General features: G+C 44.9%; 1 protein-coding gene across 1 annotated transcript in view; it reads right to left on the bottom strand.

Moving 5' to 3' along the window:
- Positions 1-1,561: 1,561 nt before the first annotated feature.
- Positions 1,562-18,744, bottom strand: part of Galm (galactose mutarotase (aldose 1-epimerase)) — a 68,466-nt gene continuing 51,283 nt past the window's right edge. The window contains exons 5-7 of the mRNA XM_013018036.1: positions 7,749-7,890; positions 3,663-3,837; positions 1,562-2,110 (exon numbers count right to left, since the gene is read on the bottom strand). Coding sequence (XP_012873490.1) covers positions 2,033-2,110; positions 3,663-3,837; positions 7,749-7,890 — 395 coding nt within the window. The 3' untranslated portion in view covers positions 1,562-2,032. The remainder of the gene's footprint in view (positions 2,111-3,662; positions 3,838-7,748; positions 7,891-18,744) is intronic.

The raw sequence follows: 18,744 nt of genomic DNA, 5'->3' as shown, positions 1-18,744 counted from the left end.
TGTGGTGCTGAGGAATCAAACCCAGGGCCTCATGCATGTAAGGCAAGCGCTCTACCACTGAGCCACCTTCCAGCCCAGGTGGCTACTTTCACACAGAATAACAACATCTAAATTTTTATTTTCATCAGATAAAGATTTGGTAGGGAGCCTCCCCCCATTTATTTATTTATTTACTTATTTATCAGTCATGGGGATTAAACTCAGGGCCTGGGCACTGTCTCTGAGCTTTTTCCATTCAAGGCTAGTACCACTTTGAGCTATAGCACCACTTCTGGTTTTCTGGAGATAAGATTCTCAAGGATTTTCTTGCCCGGGCTGACATCAAAACTTGATCCTCAGATCTCAGCCTCCTGAGTAGCTAAGATTATAGGTGTGAGCCCCAGTGTCCGGCCCCTAGCCACTCTTTAATTAAACAAAGAGGGCTGGGAATGTGGCTTAGTGGTAGAGTGCTTGCCTAGCATGCATGAAGCCCTGGGTTCGATTTCTCAGTACCACATAATCTGAAAAAGCCTGAAGTGACGCTGTGTGAGTGCTAGTCTTGAGCAAAAGGAGCTCAGGGACATTGTCCAGGCTCTGAGTTCAAACCCCAGGACTGTGGCTAAATAAGTAAATATCAACTGGGTGTCTGGGGTTCACTCCTTGTAATCTTCGCTACTCTGGAGGCTGAGATGTTAACATCTTGGTTTGCAGCCAATGCCAGGAAGAAAAATGTGAGTCTCTCATCTTCAGTTAATCACCAAAAACCAGAAGTGGAGGTATGGCTCAAGTAGTATAGTGCCAGCCTTTAGTGAAAAGGGTAAGGGACAGGGCCCTGATCCTGAGTTCACACACCAGTCCTGCTACAACAAAACAAAACGAAACCACACAGAATCCAGAACATACAGCACATACTTGGCCCATTTCTCAAAGTTTGTGTCTTGACACATAAAAACCTAAAGATGAGTCAAGGAGCTGGAGATGCAGATTTTAGTTTTATTACAACCTGTTATAGTAGATAATAGTATAGAGTACATTCATCTAAAAATCATCGTCCCAGACCCATGATTGATTTGATTATCCAGGAAAAGAGGTTCTGGCCTTCCCTACTTAACATGACATCTGTCCCCTTGTGCTTTCATGGAAACAGGTGAGGCCCTCAGCCCATCTTCCCACACCGTGTCTGTGCTGGCGTTCTGTTCACCCCAAAGGCCGGGAAGCTAGATTCTGGATAGTTGGATCTTCTGCTTTAAATCATACCACCTCTTCAGCTAAAAAGACAGTTCAGCTGATCCTTATGCAGCTTAGAAAGGTGAATCTTAGGCTGGATTTAACAGCAGGGGCCTTTTTTTGTCTTTCAGTGACACTAGAAATTACTCTGGTAGACTAAGAAGAAGCTTACTTGAGTTTATATGACCTGAACTCAAGTCCTGGCTTCTGATGGGTGGCTTGAAGAAGAGGGGAAGGGACAGAAAAACAGAAGCTGGACACTGATGGCTCACACCTGGAACCCTAGCTTCTCAGAAAGCTTGATCTGAGGATCATGGTTTGAAGCCAGCCAAGGCAGACAAATCCCAGATTATTATCTCCAATTAACCAGCAAAAAAGCTGGAAATAGAGGTGTGGCTCAAGTGGTACAGCACCAGCCTTAAGAGAAAAAACAACAGTTTAGGGCCTTGAGTTTAGCCCTAATACCAGTACAAACACACACACACACACACACACAAAGAAAAGAGTAACAGCAAAGAAGGAAGGATAAGTAGAAAAGAACAGGGCAATGTGGAAAGAAGGCATAATACTACCAAGAGTCCCAGGCACCACTTTGGGGCTAGGGTCAGGCCTTAGACGAGACGTCACTTGACTTCTACACTGCACAGAGAATAGTCATTAAACATGACCTGGTCATTAAATGTGACCTGGGGCTGGTTATTGAAAAACTAATATTCAGACTGATGATCATGTCAATCTACCATTTGTATGATTTAACACACAGGATCACTAGCAAAACCTCCAGATCTTCTGGATAGAAGACAGGCTGCCAAGGAGTCACTCTTCCTTAAGCCACGGAGAACTTGAACCAGGTGGTATGGTTGTATTCTTCCCCAGGCCTCAGTAGCACAGGGGGGAAGTGAGGCTGTAAAGGGGGAAAAGAAGACAGTTAAACCCTAGCCCTGCTTGCAAGGTGGTATTCTGCTCTGTGGACCAGTGCTAGTGGGCCCAGTGTATTACTGGTTTGCAGTGAGATGAAAAACAAACTATAATGAAAATCTATCCTACCATGCACACTTTGTCCAACTAAGACTCTCCGGGAAGAAACAATGTGTTGATTTATATTCTGGTACATGGTGTGCAAGCTTCTTGTTTTTTTGGGGGGGGGCGGGGTCTGGTTGTGGAGCCTGAACTCTGGGCCTGGGCGCTGTCCCTCAGCTCTTCAGCTCAAGGCTAGCACTCTACCACTTGAGCCACAGCACCACTTCCAGCTTTTTTCTTTTTGCTTATGTGGTGCTGAGGAATCGAACCCAGGGCCTCAAGCATACAAGGCAAGCGCTCTACCATTGAGCCACCTTCCCAGCCCCTAAGCTTCTTGTTTTGTTTTTGTTCCTAGTACTAAAGTTTGAGCTTGGCCATACACACTCAGCCCTTTTTCCCCCTCAAGGTGGATGGTCTCTCTCCAGCCACAGCTCTACTTCTGGCTTTTTGCTAGTCAATTGGAAATGTCTCACCAGCTTTTCTGCCCTAACTGGCTTTGAACCATGACCCTCAGATCTCAGCCTCCTGAACAGCTAGGACTACAAGTGTGCACCACCAGTGCCCTATCAGGCCCTAAGCATCTAATGGTGGGCTGACACTTTGGGGAGCATTAGCTTTAAGTAACAGCTAGAAAAGAAAGCTATTAGGGAGAAAACAAACACAAATAATGGAGGATCTTAGAAGTACTGTTGCTGACAAGGAGAAATTGACTCAGAAGGTGGCAAAGGTACAAGACAAGCTTTTTTTTTTTGTTGGTGGTGGGGCTTGAACTCTGGGTCTGGGCACTGTCCCTCAGCTCTTCAGCGCTCTACCACTTGAGCCACAGCACCACTTCCGGTTTTTTTTTTCTGCTTATGTGGTGCTGAGGAATCGAACCCAGTGCCTCATGCATGCAAGGCAAGCACTCTACCACGGAGCCACCTTCCCAGCCCTCAAACAAGCTTTTTAAAAACTTGTGAAGCCAGGCGCCCGTGGCTCATGCCTGTAATCCTAGCTACTCAGAAGGCTGAGATCTGAGGATCAAGGTTCAGAGCCAGCCCCGGCAGGAAAGTCTGTGAAACTCTCTTATCTCCAATAAGCCACTCATAAAACCAGAAGTGGCGCTGTGGCTCAAGTGGTAGAGCCCTACCTAGACTTGAGCTGAAGAACTGAGGGACAGCACCCAGGCCCAGAGTTCAAGCTCCATTTCCGACAAAAAGAAAAAGAAAAAAGCTCAGGTATAGTGCTCAGGCCCTGAGTTCCAAGCCCAGACTGGCAAAAAAACCCAAAAAACCAAAAAACAAACAAAAACTTGTGAATGCCATATTAGTACTTGGTTTCTTTTTTTTTAAAGCAGGATTTACTGAGAACAATTCATGGATTTCTGGATCCCATAGCGTGGCTTGCATGACTTTGAACGTAACAGCCCTCTGATGGGCCAGCCTTTGTGGCTTTACCTGATTGACTGCATCAGGCCAGCTCTGGGTCTCGAGGCAGAAACCAGAGTGCTTGGGATAGACAGCTCCATTCTTGCCCTTCAGTGTGCCATCCAGGAAGTTGCCTGTGTAAAACTGGACGCCAGGCTGGGTGGTATAGACTTCAAGGACTCGGCCGCTTCCAGGGTGCTGCACCCTAGGGAGAAAGACAAGCCACATGTAAGGCCTCGATTGAAATGCGAGATAAAGGTAGGAAGACCAGTATGATAGTGATTCTTCGTGTGTGTGTGTGTGTGTGTGTGTGTGTGTGTGTGTATGTGTGTGTGTTCTAAGGCCTGAACTCAAGGTCTCTTACTCTTGGCTTGGCCTTTTCTATTTAAGGCTGGCACTATACTGCTTGAGTCACACCTCTACTTCTGGCTTTTTGCTGAGTAACTGCAAATAAGAGATGGAGTTTTCTTCCTGGGCAGTCTTATAACTGTGATCCTCCTGTCTCTACCTCCTAAGTAGCTCGGAGTACAGGGCACCAGTATCATGGATAAGTGGATGGTTTTGAGGATCAGTAGCAACTTCTCACTCTGATCTTGGCTTCTTTGAGGAATTACAAAACAGAGTGACTCCAGCCCATGCAAGGGTAGAGAAGTTAGGTAAGGAGGGAGCAGCCAGGTTGGAGACAGGCAGTTTTAGGGTTTTGGATGGATCAAGATTATTATTATTATTGTTGTTGTTTTTTGGGCAGTCGTGGTGGGGCTTAAACTGTAGGCCTGAGCGCTGTCCCTCAGCTCTTCAGCTCAAGGTGAGCACTCTACCACTTGAGCCACAGTGACACTTGCAGTTTTCTGGTGGTTAACTGGAGATAAGAGTCTCATGGATTTTCCTGCCCGGGCTGGCTTTGAACAGCAACCCTCAGATCTCAGCCTCCTGGGTAGCTAGGATTATAGGCATGAGCCACTGGCGTTGGGCCAAGATTGGTTTATTGAGGGGCTGGAACTAGAGCATGCTAGGTTAAGTACTATATATATCTCTAAGAAACATTACCAGCCATGGGGCTGGAATTCTTTTTCAGAGTTCTCTGCTTGGCCTGGAGAGGCAATCAATCCTGTCTTACGAGACAGAGATGTTTTTCTCTGTTTTCCTCCTAGAGACTTGAGCAAGCTATTTTGTAGGTATTCCCCTTAACAGTCCTACTGTGGATTTCTACTTAATTACTGTGTGCATGTGCATGCATGTGTGCGTACGTGCATGCATGTGTGTGCATCAGTCCTGGGGCGTGAACTCTGAGTCTGGTTCTCTCAAGATTTTTGCTCAAGGCTAGTTTTCTGTTACTTGAGTCAGACCTCTATTTCCAGCTTTTGGTGGTTAGTTGGAGATAGGCATCTCCGTGGATGTGTCTGTATGGGCTGGCTCCAAATGGCGATCCTCGGATCTCAGCTGAGTAGCTAGGATTAGAGGAGTAAGCCAACAGCACCTGACTATTGTTTATCTTTATTTTGTTGTTTTCATTACTGGATTTTCTTTCTTGCTTGCTTTCTTTTTTGTCAGTCATGGGGCTTGAACTGTGGGCTTGGGCGCTGTCCCTGCGCTCTTCAGCTCAAGGACAGCACTCTACTGCTTGAGCCACAGCACCACTTCTGGTTTTCGAGTGGTTTAGTGGAGATATGTGTCTCATGGACTTTCCTGCCCAGGCTGGCTTTGAACCTCAATCCTCAGATCTCAGCCTCCCGAGTAGAGTAGCTAGGATTACAAGCGTGAGCCACCGCGCCCGGCTTCATTACTGGGTTTTCAACTCAGAGTCTAGAGTTTGTTAGTCAGGTGATCTACCACTGAAACACGTCTCCAGCCCTGTTTTGCACTGATGATGATGATTGTTCTGATGATGCATGTGCTAAGCAGGCTCTCTATCTGAGAGCTCTTAAGCCACTCTACCAGGCCCCTTTTGCATTAATAATTTTCAAGATTGAGTCTTGCTTCATGCTTGGGTGGCCTGAATTATAATCCTCCTATGTGTGGCATCATGTCCAGTCATTGATTGAGATGGAGTCTTGCTAATTTTTATACCCAGGCTGACTGCAATCCATGATCTCCTTAATCTCTGACTCCCAAGTAGGTAGGTTACAGGTTTGAACCACTGAGCTTGGTTTGCACTAATTATTTTTGAGTTTCTTTTCCAATCTCCACCTATTTTAGGCTTGTCATTGCTGGGATCACAAGCACATACTAACATTACATACAGTTTTCCTGATGAAGTATTGTGGATTTTTCTTCCTTAGCTAACCTGGAACCACAATCATCCCACTTATATAGTTTAGTGTGACATGAATGTGTTCCTGTGCCCAGCTATGGATTGAGAAGAGGTCTCAAAAACTTTTCTGCACAAGCCAACCCTGAACTGCAACCCTAAGTAGCTAGGGTTATAGCTATGAAGCCATGGGTGTCCACGCCTCACACAGGTGTGAACTGCAACCCTAAGTAGCTAGGGTTATAGCTATGAAGCCATGGGTGTCCACGCCTCACACAGGTGTGCTCCTTCCTGGTTTCTGTGCTTGATAATAGATAAGGAATAGATAAGAGGTTGAGTTTTCTTTCTTTTTGAACTCTGTGTGTGTGTGTGTGTGTGTGTGTGTGTATGTGTGTGTGTGTGAGAGAGAGAGAGAGAGAGAGTGTTACTGGGAATGAACTTAGGGTCTTGCACTTTGCTAGGGCCATCCCCCTATCCCAAGGCTTCCTGGGTCTTATAGACGCAGGTATATCTATATAGGAAATAGTAAAAAACACAGCAAGATGGGCTGGGAATGTGGCTTAGTGGTAGAGTGCTTGTCTAGCATGCATGAAACCCTGGGTTCAATTCCTCAGTACCACATAAACAGAAAAAGCCTGAAGTGGCCCTGTGATTCGAGTGGTAGAATGCTATCTTTGAGCAAAAGAAACTCAGGGACGTGTCTAGGCCATAAGTTCAAGCCCCTGGACTGGCAAAACAAACAAATGAACACACAGTAAGTTGTCAACCAAGGGGTTAAGGAAAGAAGGTCAAAGCTTGAGGAGAAGGCAGGGAGGGGAGGGGAAGCTGAGAGACACAGGTGGATTCTTGAGCTAGAGAAACACAAGGGGCCTTTGGTGCTGAGGCTCTGAGCAAGGTTTGTGAAATTCTCTGTCACTATTAAGAGTGTGAATCATGCCAGGTGCAGGTGGCTCATGCCTGTAATCCTAGTTACTCAGGAGGCTGAGATCTGAGGATTGAGATTCAAAGCCAGCCTAGGCAGGAAAGTCCTCGAGACTTTCATCTCTAATAAACCACTCAGAAAACTGGAAGTGGCACTGTGGCTCAAGTGGTAGAGCGCTGGCCTTGAGCTGAAGAGCTGAGGGACAGTTAAAGCCCCATGACCGACAATAAAATAAAATAAAAAATAAATTGTGAATCATTTTCTCTGCTTTCCTAAAAATCCATTGATTCTACAATTATGTACTGATAACTTTGTTTGTTTTTTGGTCAGTCGTGGAGCCTGAACTCTGGGCCTGGGTGCTGTCCCTCAGCTCTTCAGCTCAAGGCTAGGACTCTACCACTTGAGCCACAGCACCACTTCTGGCTTTTTCTGCTGAGGAATTGAACCCAGGCCTCATGCATGCAAGACAAGCACTCTACCACTGAGCCACCTTCCCAGCCGTACTGATAACTTTACAAAGAGGAAGTAGGACCTGGAAATTTAGTGGAGAGAGAGTGCATGCAAATCTAGGGTGTGAGGGCCACCAAAGAATGGAGCCCTCGGCTTCACAGGGAAATGGGCAGAGTATAAATCACACATTTGAAGTACAAAGGGCTCTGGAAATTCAATCAAGGGAAAGGGGAACAGTTGGGGAAATTAGGCCTTCTGACAAAACGTGCCTTAAAGGACAGGAAGAGATGGGGACAAAGAGGATCCTGAGTAGGGGGCCCAAGGATGAAGGCAGATCGTACAGAGTTCCCCTGTGGTATGGGACCTTTGAAAAGCCATGGGATGAGGTTTTGGTTCCTATCATCTAGAACATGCTAGCATTATGGGTCAGGGGAAGAAGCTGTTAACTAAGAGTTGGTGTCTCTTCTAAAGAGGCGACAAATGAGAAGTTCCCAACCTTGCACAGAAATGCTTCTCCTTAGATCCCTTGAGACAAAAATTGTGGTCAAAACCATTGATGCCGAATTTCTGCAGGTGTTTTCCAAGCTCCACTGGTTTTCTCAGGTCGAATGCAGTTCCTTGCACTGGAGCTACATTTCCTAGTGGGAAGAGTTTGCAGTAAGTAAATAAGTAAATGAATAAATAGGTGGAACATGTACCTTATCATTAAAATAAATAAGTAAAAGCAGAACTAATGTTGCTATTTAAAGCCTTTGGTTTTGCTTTTGCATGTTTCCAAATGCTATGAGGAAACACAAATCTTTGGACAAAAGTGGACAATGCGGGTCAGAGATGCAGCCTTGCTGCTGTGGGAGGTCTGGGGTCCTGAAGTTCATGTAGGGCTCTGGGGCTGCTGGGGGGCAAAACACTTCATGGTCTCAGACATGCTAGACAAGCGATCAACCACTTAGCTATAGTCTAACTCTGCCTTGTCTTATATTATATTTTGTGCCAGTCCTGAGGCTTGAACTTAGGTCTGGCACTGTTCCTAAGTTTCTTTTGCTCAAGGCTAGAGCTCTACCACTTGAGTTGGTGTTTAATTGGAGATAAATGTTTCATGAACTTTATTGCCTGGGCCAGCTTTCAACCATGATCCTGAGATCTTAGCCTTGTGAATAGCTAGGATTACAGGGGTGAGCCACTGGCACCAGGCTATTTTATTTTTTATTTTTTATTGTGAAAATACCGTACAGAGGGGTTACAATTACGCGGGCAAGGTAATGAGTACATTTCTTATCAAGCATTGTTGCCTCCTCCTTTGTTTCCCCTTCCCATCCCTTCCCATCTCCACCCTCCGCCCCCCCTCATTTTTTTATTTTTATTTTATTTTTGTCAGTCATGGAGCCTGAACTCTGAGCCTGGGCGCTGTCCCTAAGCTCTTCAGCTCAAGGCTAGTGCTCAACCACTTGAGCCATAGATCAAAAGCTCCAGCTTTTTCTGCTTATGTGGTGCTGAGTAATCAAACCCAGAGCCTGATGCATGCAAGGCAAGCACTCTATCACTGAGCCACCTTCCCAGCCCCCTGTTGTTTTTATTTAAATCCCTCCATTGTAGCAGGGCACTGTGGTTTCCACTTATAATCTAACTACTAGAGAGGCTGAGATATGAAGATTGAGGATTGAGGTTCAAAGCTAACTGAGCCAGACAAATCCCTAAGACTTTTATCTCCAGTTAATCAGGAAAATGATGGAAGTGCACATATGGCTCAAGTGGTAGAGCACTAGCCTTGAGTACAAGAACATGAGGCCCTGAGATCAAACCCCAGTATTTACACACACACACACACACACACACACACACACACACACACACACACACACACACACACACAGGAGAGGATATAGCTCAGTGGTAGAACTCTTGCCTAATATGCATGAGGTCTTGTGTTTGATCCCCCAAACCTCAAAAAGGACAAAAAGAGGGGCTGGGAAGGTGGCTCAGTGGTAGAGTGCTTGCTTTGCATGCCTGAGGCCATGGCTTTGATTCCTTAGTACCACATAAGCAAAAAGAAAAAACCAGAAGTGGCGCTGTGGCTCAAGTGGTAGAACGCTAGCCTTGAGCTGAAGAGCTGAGGGAAAGCGCCCAGGCCCAGAGTTCAGGCCCCACGACCAGACCCCCCCCCCAAAAAAAAAAAGGACAAAAAGAAAAAGACTACTTCTATTGGGTTTTGCTTTGAGATTCAATCTGAGGGACTGTCTAATATAACATTCAGATGGAATTAATAAGCTCACATATATGCTGTTTTCTTAGAACATATCATAGTTTATAATATGCTTTCTGTATTTATAACTTCCAGTTGTTGACTTAAAAAAATCTTTTGCTGGGGCTGGGAAGGTAGCTCAGTGGTAGAGCGCTTGCCTTGCATGCATGAGGCCCTGGGTTCGATTCCCCAGCACCACATAAGCAAAAAAAAAAAAATCTTTTGCTGTGAGGACTTTTACCTACATGTGTGCTGCCAATAACACAGACAGGTTGTACTTTTAGTGGTTACGTATTCTATGAGTCAAATCAGCGTGATACATGTAATCATTTTTGTTAAAATCTGTTCTCAGCTCCTTACTTCCCTTTGTACCTTCCTCTAAATGAAAGTATTCCTGTAAAGTACTTTGCTTTCCAGTAGATGGTGCTAGAGATACAAAAGAAAGAAGTTAACTTGACATCCTCAACTTAGGTTGAGTCAGTCCTCTAGACCCCCCCAATAAATTCAGGGAGAATTGCTAGTTCTTGCTAGTTCAACATTTTGCACACTCTCTCTCTCTATCTATATATATGTATATATACAAACACATATATATTATATGCATATATATCTATATATACATCTAGCTACACACAGACACACACACACACACACACACACACACACACACACACACACACACACAAAGAACAAACTCGTCTGCGCAGATTAACCAAAAGTTAGAAGTACTGCATGCTCATTTTCCAAGTTCATTTTCATTTTGTGACAGGATGATGTGACTGCCCAAGAGCAGTGTAAGCTTACTTATTAACACTTCCATTAAGGCATGACTATAAGTAGAAGATTATGAGGAACAAAGAAAGCCACAGGATTTCATGAAGGAAGGACTCAGGGTACATTGCCCATCTGTTTCACTCATGTTGAGTCCAGATGTCCAGAATACATTTCACAAAACAGGTTAGAGACTGGCAGGACTCCAAAACTGGCAACATGTCCTGACTTTTGGAGCCAGGAACCTAGTGGCTCATACCTATAATCCTAGCTACTCAGGAGGCTGAGATCTGAGGATGGTGATTCAAAGGTAGTCTGAGCAGGAAAGTCCATGAGACTCATCTCCAATTAGCCACCAAGAAGCCAAAAAGTAGAGCTGTGACTCAATTGGTAGAATGCTAGCCTTGAGGACAAAAGCTCAGGGACAGCATCCAGGCTCTGAGTTCAAGTCCTAGGACCAGCACCAATACATACATACATAAATAAATAAACAAGAAAATCGGAGCCAGGTGCTGGTGGCTTATGCCTATAAGCCTAACTGCTCAAGAGGCTAAGAGGCTGAGGTCTGAGGATCACAGTTCAAAGCCAGCCTAGTCAGCAAAGTGTGTGAGACTCTTTTTTTTGGGGGGGGGAGTTGAATTCAGGTCCTGGTGCTGTCCCTGAGCCACAGTACCACTTCTGATTTTCTGGTGGCTAATTGGAGATGAGTCTCTCAACTTTCCTGCCTGAGCTAGCTTCAAACCATGATCCTCAAATCTCTGCCTCCTGAATAGTTAGGATTACAGGTATGAGCCACCAGCCCTCAGCTTCTGTGAGACTCAGTTTCTAATACATCACCAAAAAAACTAGAAGTAGAGTTGTGGTTCAAGTGGTAAAGTGCTAGCCTTGAGTAAAAAAGCAAGAGACAGTGCCTAGACCTAGAGTTCAAGAAGCCTCAGTACTAGTGCACACATGAGCGTGAGTGCACGTGCACGTGCACACACACATAAATAAAGGGAAAAGAAATAGGGTAATTCTAAAATGAGATTTTTGCTAAATGAGAAAAGAGATGAGCTTCCAATCTATCTCTTTTAGCTCTATTCTCTCATGTGCTTGATGATCAGGTGTATTGGAAAATGTGAACTTGTTCCTTAGATTCACCACGTGTTCAGGCTCTCATGATTAGACTGGCCTTACTGGGTCCCTTGCCCCACCACACTCTAGCACAGTGCAAATAATCATTTAAGAATTTTCTCTTACCTCCATTGTGAGAACTAACCCATCATACTTAGAACAGTTCCTAAATCCTTTATCACACTGTGCATAATTATAGAACTATCTCAAGCTCTGTCTATAAGGAATATGACTATCTCAATACAGGCATTGTGTTCTATTAATATTTGTGCCCTCTGGGCATGAAGTAGAGGTATAAAACACAGGCAACTATGAATATGGCAGCAGCATCTAGAAAGGTTCATTGGAACTATTTCATCCAGACCTCTGACTTGGCTGATAATAGAGAGGTTAAGCTCCAGGCAGAGAAAGGGACTTACCAGAGGTGAGGATTGCTGGTCTCCATGACTGCACAGAGACACTGTCCATGAACAGAGTGTCTGACTTGCTGCCCAGCCCCTTCCACCCCCCAAGTCCCCAAGGGCTCGTGATTTTTCTAAGAACTTGGAAAATGAATGTGCAGTTCTTCTAACTTTGGTTAATCTGCACAGATGAGTTTGTGCTTTGTGCTAAGAATAGAAGAGAGATGTCAAAATAGCTCTGTGAGTGAGCAGAGCTGAGCAAACGTGAGGCGGAAATGGAAAGGAGGCCTTCAAAGAGGATGCTACAGCATCAGACTCTAGCTTGGGGGCAACTAGAGAGCTGCGTGTGCTGGCTGAGTTGCTGTTTTCTAAAGAAGACTTTAAATTTCATATTTTATTTTGGATGGTTTTGAAGCTTGAACTCCAGGCTTGGGCATGGATAAGTCTCACAGACTTTCCTGCCTGGGCTAGCTTCGAACCATGATCTTCTGATCTCAGCCTCCTGAGTAGCTGGGATTACAGATGTGAGGCACCAGTGCCTGGCTTGAAGAGGATTGATCTTCCTACAGCTGGGTATGTCTGTGTTGAGATCTCCACAGCAAAGCCTGGTAGATGGTGATCTTGGGCCCAAAGATGTGGGGGGATATGGAGGCAGAGGAATGGTTTAAGGCAGTATGTCTGCTTCCTCATTCTAGGGAAAAACTGGCTTCAGGCAAGCATCAAGGACCAACATGATTTTTTGTTTTTTGGGTTTTTTTGGCATGGTTGTAGGAGACTGGAAGCTGCTCCTGGGGGTTGGGTTTAGTCAGGCATGTGTTTTGGCTAGGAGAACATAAGAGAGGGGAGAAGAACAAGAACGTTGAGCATATGCAAAGGGTTGATAATAATGGCTTTTTTTTTTTTTTTTTTGCTGATCCTGGGGCTTGAACTCTGGGCCTGGATGTTGTCCCTGAGTTAGTTCCTTTTGGTGAAGGTTAACACTCTAACACAGTTGACTTCCCACTTTTTCTGTGATTAATTAGATAAGGGTCTCATGGACTTTCCTGCCTGGGCTGGTTTCCAACTTTGAACTCAGATCTCAGCCTCTTGAGTAGCTAGAATTACAGGCATAAGCCACTGATGCCCAGCTCTAATGACCAACTTGATCTAAAGCTGGGAGTGGAGGGGAGGGAAGGGAGGTCATGCCAGGATAAGGGAGAATGAGAAGGCGGGAGGGTCAAAGACCTATAGGTTCTTGGTGAGGAATAACTGGAGCTGAAAGACAGACATCTTTTCTTTTTTTCTGGTCATGGGGTTGGAACTCTGGGCCTGGGCGCTGTCCCTCAGCTCTTCAGCTCAAGGCTAATGCTCGACCACTTGAGCCACAGGGCCACCTGCAGCTTTTTTTTTAAATGTGGTGCTGAGGAATGAAACCTCATGCATGCAAGGCAAGCACTCTACCACTGAGCCACCTTCCCAGCCCAAGACAGACATCTTTTTTTTTGTCTGTCTTGGGGATTGAACTCTGGGCCTGGGCGCTGTCCCTGCGCTCTTCAGCTCAAGGCAAGCGCTTGAGCCACAGTGCCATTTCTGGTTTTCTAGTGGTTTATTGGAGATAAGAGTCTCATGGACTTTGCTGCCCGGGCTGGCTTTGAACCTCAATCCTCAGATCTCAGCCTCCTGAGTAGATAGGTTACAGGTGTGAGCCACCGGCGCCCAGCTAAGACAGACATCTTAAGTAGTGATCATGGAAACTTCAATGAGAGGCAATGACAAAATTAAATGTATGTCTCTGGGACTAAAAGAGTGAGCAGCTGAGAAGGATTTGGGGAAAGATCAGTTGAAGACAACCTCTCAAGAGGCTGACAGGATAGGTTATCACCAGTAAGAGCAATAGAATGATCAAACTGTTGTGTAGAGCAGTGAGCCCGGAATAATGGGGACAGGAAGGGTGTACTGATTACCTCACAAAGAGGAATCAAGTGAATATCACTCTGGAGAATATTTACGTGAAGATAAATAGGGTAATTGAAAACAGGACTTTGAAACATACTAGATCTCTGTTACAAGGGGTTAAATATTTCTGTTTTTTTGTTTTTGTCCATTGTGGGGCTTGAACAGGGCCTGGGCATTGTCCCTGAGCTCTTTTTGCTAGCACTCTACCACTTTTGAGTTTTCCAGTTTTCTGGTGGTTAATTGGAGATAGGAGTCTCATGGGGACTTTCCTGCTCAGGCTGGTTTTCAATCCTGATCCTTAAATCTCAGCCTCTCAAGTAGCTAGAATTAGAGGCATAAGCCACCAGTGCCCAGCTTCTGTTCTGATTCTTGGCAGAGATCTAATTGCCTGCACTCTGAAAGTGGAGGAAAAACTCACTGCCTTCAAAAAAATGTAACTGCCTTGATTTCTTTTTATCTCACTTAAGCGATTCATGCCCACATTCTATGATGAGGAATCTGGCCTTTTCCCCAGGCCTGCTTGTAGCAGACTGCAACAGTAGCCTACATCCTCTCCCACACATGTTCTTTACAATGTGATGCTAGCACTCCTTCACATTGAGGTGGAGCCTTTTTTAGTTTCCTCAACCAATAGATTGTGGCACAAGTGATTCTGTGTCATTTCTAAGGCAAGGTTGTAAAATACAAAGTGGTTTCAGCATGGGCCACCATGTTGTCTGGAAGCTCAAGTTACATGGAGAAGCCATGTGTGCTGTGTTCTAGCTGACAGCCCCGCTAGGCTGCCAAACAAGGGCCAACATCAACTGGTAAACATGGGAGGGAAGCAGCCATCTCATGGCTCTAGCTCCTGCTCTGCTCTTTAGTGGAGGCCTGAGCATTGAGTAAATTCCTATGACTAGAAACACTGAGAACAAATGAAGGGTGCTAGAAAGAGTTCTTAGTAGCCTGTGATAGGATGCTTTTACCTTTCAGCGCTGATGTAATAGGTCCTGCAGGAGGCTAATCCCAGTCCTGTCTCCATCTTTCTATATCATCACAGTGCCCTTTAAACGATTCTATACTATGAATACTAATCCTCACAATTTCTTTGGGATGGGGAAAAGGCAACACGTTTCTGAATGTTTTCTATGTTTGGAGTTAAATGTAACACTGGGTGGAAGTTACAGAATTAGAAAATAAAAACTTACTGGAGACTGCTGCAAATGCAACGAGAGCAGCTTTCAGACACTCAAGGGTCAGGAAAGGTGTGACGGTAGTCTGACCTTGAAGGCTGAGTCAGATCTGGCAAACAGCACAGGAAGAGAAGGGACATAAGAAAGGACTCCCTTCTATAGTGTAAGGGTAAATCACCAAATAACAACAAGATGAAATGCATGAAGAACAGGAACAGAGAGGTTTTCATTGGCATCAAAAACCAAACAAGAGAAATGGTTCTGTGATTCATAGTGGTAGAACACTAAGCCTTGAAGGCAAAGCTCAGCGATGGTGTCTGTGCCCTGAGTTTAAGCCTTAGGAGCAGCACACAACAAAAGCAAAACTGAAAATAAATCCAAACAAGGAACAGGCTTGGAAGAGTACATCTGTGATACTAGTACACAGGAGGCTGAGGGAGGAGGATCACAAATTCAAGGCCAACTTGGGCTGTAGAATGATTTGAGGCCATTCCGGGTTACACAGTGAGATGCTGTCTCAAAAGCAAATACACACATGCCTACACAAAACAACAAACATGGGCTGAGACGGTGGCTCAGAGTGCTTGCCTTGCATGCATGAGGCCCTGGATTTCATTCCTCAGCACCACATAAGCAGAAAAAACCAGAAGTGGCGCTGTGGCTCAAGTGGTAGAGCACTAGCCTTGAGCTGAAGAACTGAGGGGCTGTGCCCAGGCCCAGAGTTCTGGCCCCATGACCGGGGGAAACAAACAGACAAACATAAGTGTCAGAGCAGTGTTTAGCATGTATAAGAACCTCTCTGGGTTCAATCTCCATTAAACAACAACAACAACAAAACAAAATAAACCAAATAAGCAAAAGAACAATGCTCAGGTTTAGATTCAAATCATAACTTCGTGCATAAAACAAGGTTTTGCAGTTCCATTTCCTCATTTGTAAAAATGGGATAATGACAGTCCCTACATCATGAAGCTACGATAAGGATTAAATCAGTAAATGCAGGCAAAGTGCCTAGCACAATAATAATGATTGGTGATGGTGGGGTGGTAATGATGGTGATGGTGATAGTTAACACCTACGTGGTGCTTAGTGTAGTGCTTCCCACCCACAGTCTTATTCCATAGTTTGTGTTTGTCACAATCATGCATATTTCTTTCTTTTTCTCTTTTACGAACTTGGGGCCTGGGCACATTCCCTGAGCTCTTTTGCTCTATCATTTTGAATCACAACTCCACTTCAGTTTTCTGATTAGCTGGAGATAAGAGTCCTGCAGACTTTCCCACCTGCACTGGCTTGGAACTCTGATCCTCAGATCTCAGCCTTCTGAGTAGTTAGGATTACAGGCGTGAGCCACCAACACCCAGCTCTAATTTTCTCTCCTTCTCTCTCTCTTTTTTGTCAGTCCTGAGACTTGAACTCTGGGCCTGGGCACTGTACCTCAGCTCTTCAGCTCAAGGCTAGCGCTCTGTCACTTGAGCCACAGCACCACTTCCGGTTTTCTGAGTGGTTTATTGGAGATAAAAAGTCTCATGGTCTTTCCTGCCCAGGCTGGCTTTGAACCATGATCCTCAGATCTCAGCCTCCTGAGTAGCTAGGATTACAGCCACCGGCCCCCAGATCTCTAATTTTCTTAAATATAATTATTATTAGTATTATTGACAAGAGAGAGATGTGTGAAAATGACATCAAGAATGTAGCCTGGCAGTATATTCAATAAAGATGACATAAAGAGCATCTGTAAAGAGGTGGTAACGATCCTGGGTTATTTTTTGAAGTGTAGGCATCACGGAGGAGGGGCCTAAAGACACACAGAGCAGAAGTGGAGGAAAATGATCAAAACAGCATAAGAACAGCCAATGGACCTGAGATGTACTGCCTTGAAGAAAAGTCTTAGGAGGGAGAGAAGAGCTGCCTTTTAAGCCCACCCTGGAACAATCTAAGAACTAGATTCTAGAACAAGGCCAAATGAAGATCAGCTCTAGGCAGATAGATTTCAGCTCAGCATTTGAAAACTTTCTGATCTGATGACTCTGGACAGACAATGAGCATCCTGTTCCAAAGGCATCTGTCTGGGGAGCCCAGAAGACTGAGGTTCAGATATGGGACAGATGATTGGCAGTGTCCAACCATGACGTCACAGGATTGTAGGCCTATTGGTCCATGTAACAAAAGTAATGAAGCAGGTAGTTTCTCCTTGAATCAACCTGTGATATTTTGGTTATTTCTCTTCTCTTAAAAAAAAAAGTTTGTTTTCACTGTGTGTGTGTGTGTGTGTGTGTGTGTGTGTGAGTGTGAGATGCATGAGTACTGGGGCTAGAATGTGCAGCTTGGGTGTTGTCCCTGAGCTCTTTTCCTCAAGCCCAGCACCCCATCACTTAAGCCATAGCTCTGCTTCTAGATTGTTGTGGCTAATTGGAGACTTTCCTGCCAAAGCTGGTTTTGAGCCATAATCCTCCTCAGATCTCAGCCTCCTGAATAGCTAGGATTAGAGAGGCATGTGCCTTTGGCACCTTTATATTTTTAGTTTTTTTTGTTCTTTTTTTTTTTTTTCCTCTCTTCAGTACCAGGGCTTGAACTCAAGTCCTCATTTTGCTTCAGCTTACTTGCTCTTAGACTTTTCTACCTGACTGGCTTTGAGCTTTTATCCTTCAGATTTCAGCTTCCTGAGTAGCTAGGATTACAGATGTGGGTCATCATTGTCTAGCTTATTTTATTTTACTTCTTTATTTGTTGAGCCTAGGTTTAGCTATGCTGCTCATACCTACCTGGAATTTCCCATGTATTCCAGGCTGGACTTGAATTTATGATTCTCCTGCCTCAGCCTTCTGAGTGCTGGAGTTACAGGCATGCTTAGAAATTTCATTTTATCTATGTAGATCATTGTTTTGAGAGCATCTTGCGATAGAATGATCTATGGATTTTTTTTTTTTGTACTAGGGTTTGAACTCAGGGCCTTGAACTCAGGACCTGCCCTTTGAACTCAGGGCCTTGAACTCAGGATATTGTGCTTCTTGCCGGGGTTTGCACAGGCTGAAATCCTCCTATCTACGCCTTCTGAGTATCTGAGATTACAGAAGCCACCCGCCTCTCTCCTGGCCCTGAGACTGGATTTGAGCGAACCAGAGCCAGGAATGTGACATGTGGGAGGAAGGAGGGGGGGGGGCGACGAGGCAGTATGAAGACACCAGGGAATTGGAGAAAGGAGCAAAATGGGAGAAATAAGTGTCAAAATGAGGAAAGCGACAACTCTCCCTTGAAATAGAGCTTTTAAGGGCCTGGTACATAACTAGTTGGAGGAGGAACTTTAGGACTACAGGTACATTTATCACCTCGGCGCTTGTTAGAAACCTGGACCCCAGGGGCTTTAATGGAGACCACTGAGACAGAATCAGCATTTTAACAAGTTCCCCAGAAGACTGGTGCACGAATGAAGGCTGGAAAAGCATTGATAGGGAGATCTGAGCCTCAGATGGGCTTCTGCACTTCTCTCTGAAAACTGAGCGGGGAGGAAGGCTGGGGGAACAGGAAGTGCTTGGCTCTGGAGTCTAGTCTCCATGGGAACGGCCCAGCTGCGCTTCCAGCTCAGCTGCTCCCATTATGTCTGTCTTTTATCTAGTCAGGTTCAGAACAGTCATTGGGATTTGCATAAGGAAGCTGGTGGTAATGGGCTCCTGGGCACAGGTATTCATCTGACACCTAATTAAGCCATCTTGGTAAATCATCTCTAGAGTGTCAGTTATTATTTTAGGAAACAACATAAAGAGAATGATAATTAAAAGTAACACTCTGGGTGGGAATTTTTTTTACTTCATTCCAGTGGTTGGCAAGTAAAGCACCTTGGGATTTTTTTTTTTTTTTTTT

Source organism: Dipodomys ordii, unplaced genomic scaffold (genome assembly GCF_000151885.1).
Source record: "Dipodomys ordii isolate 6190 unplaced genomic scaffold, Dord_2.0 Scaffold37, whole genome shotgun sequence".
Taxonomy (NCBI): domain Eukaryota; kingdom Metazoa; phylum Chordata; class Mammalia; order Rodentia; family Heteromyidae; genus Dipodomys; species Dipodomys ordii.
This window is presented reverse-complemented; position numbering and strand designations above follow the sequence as displayed.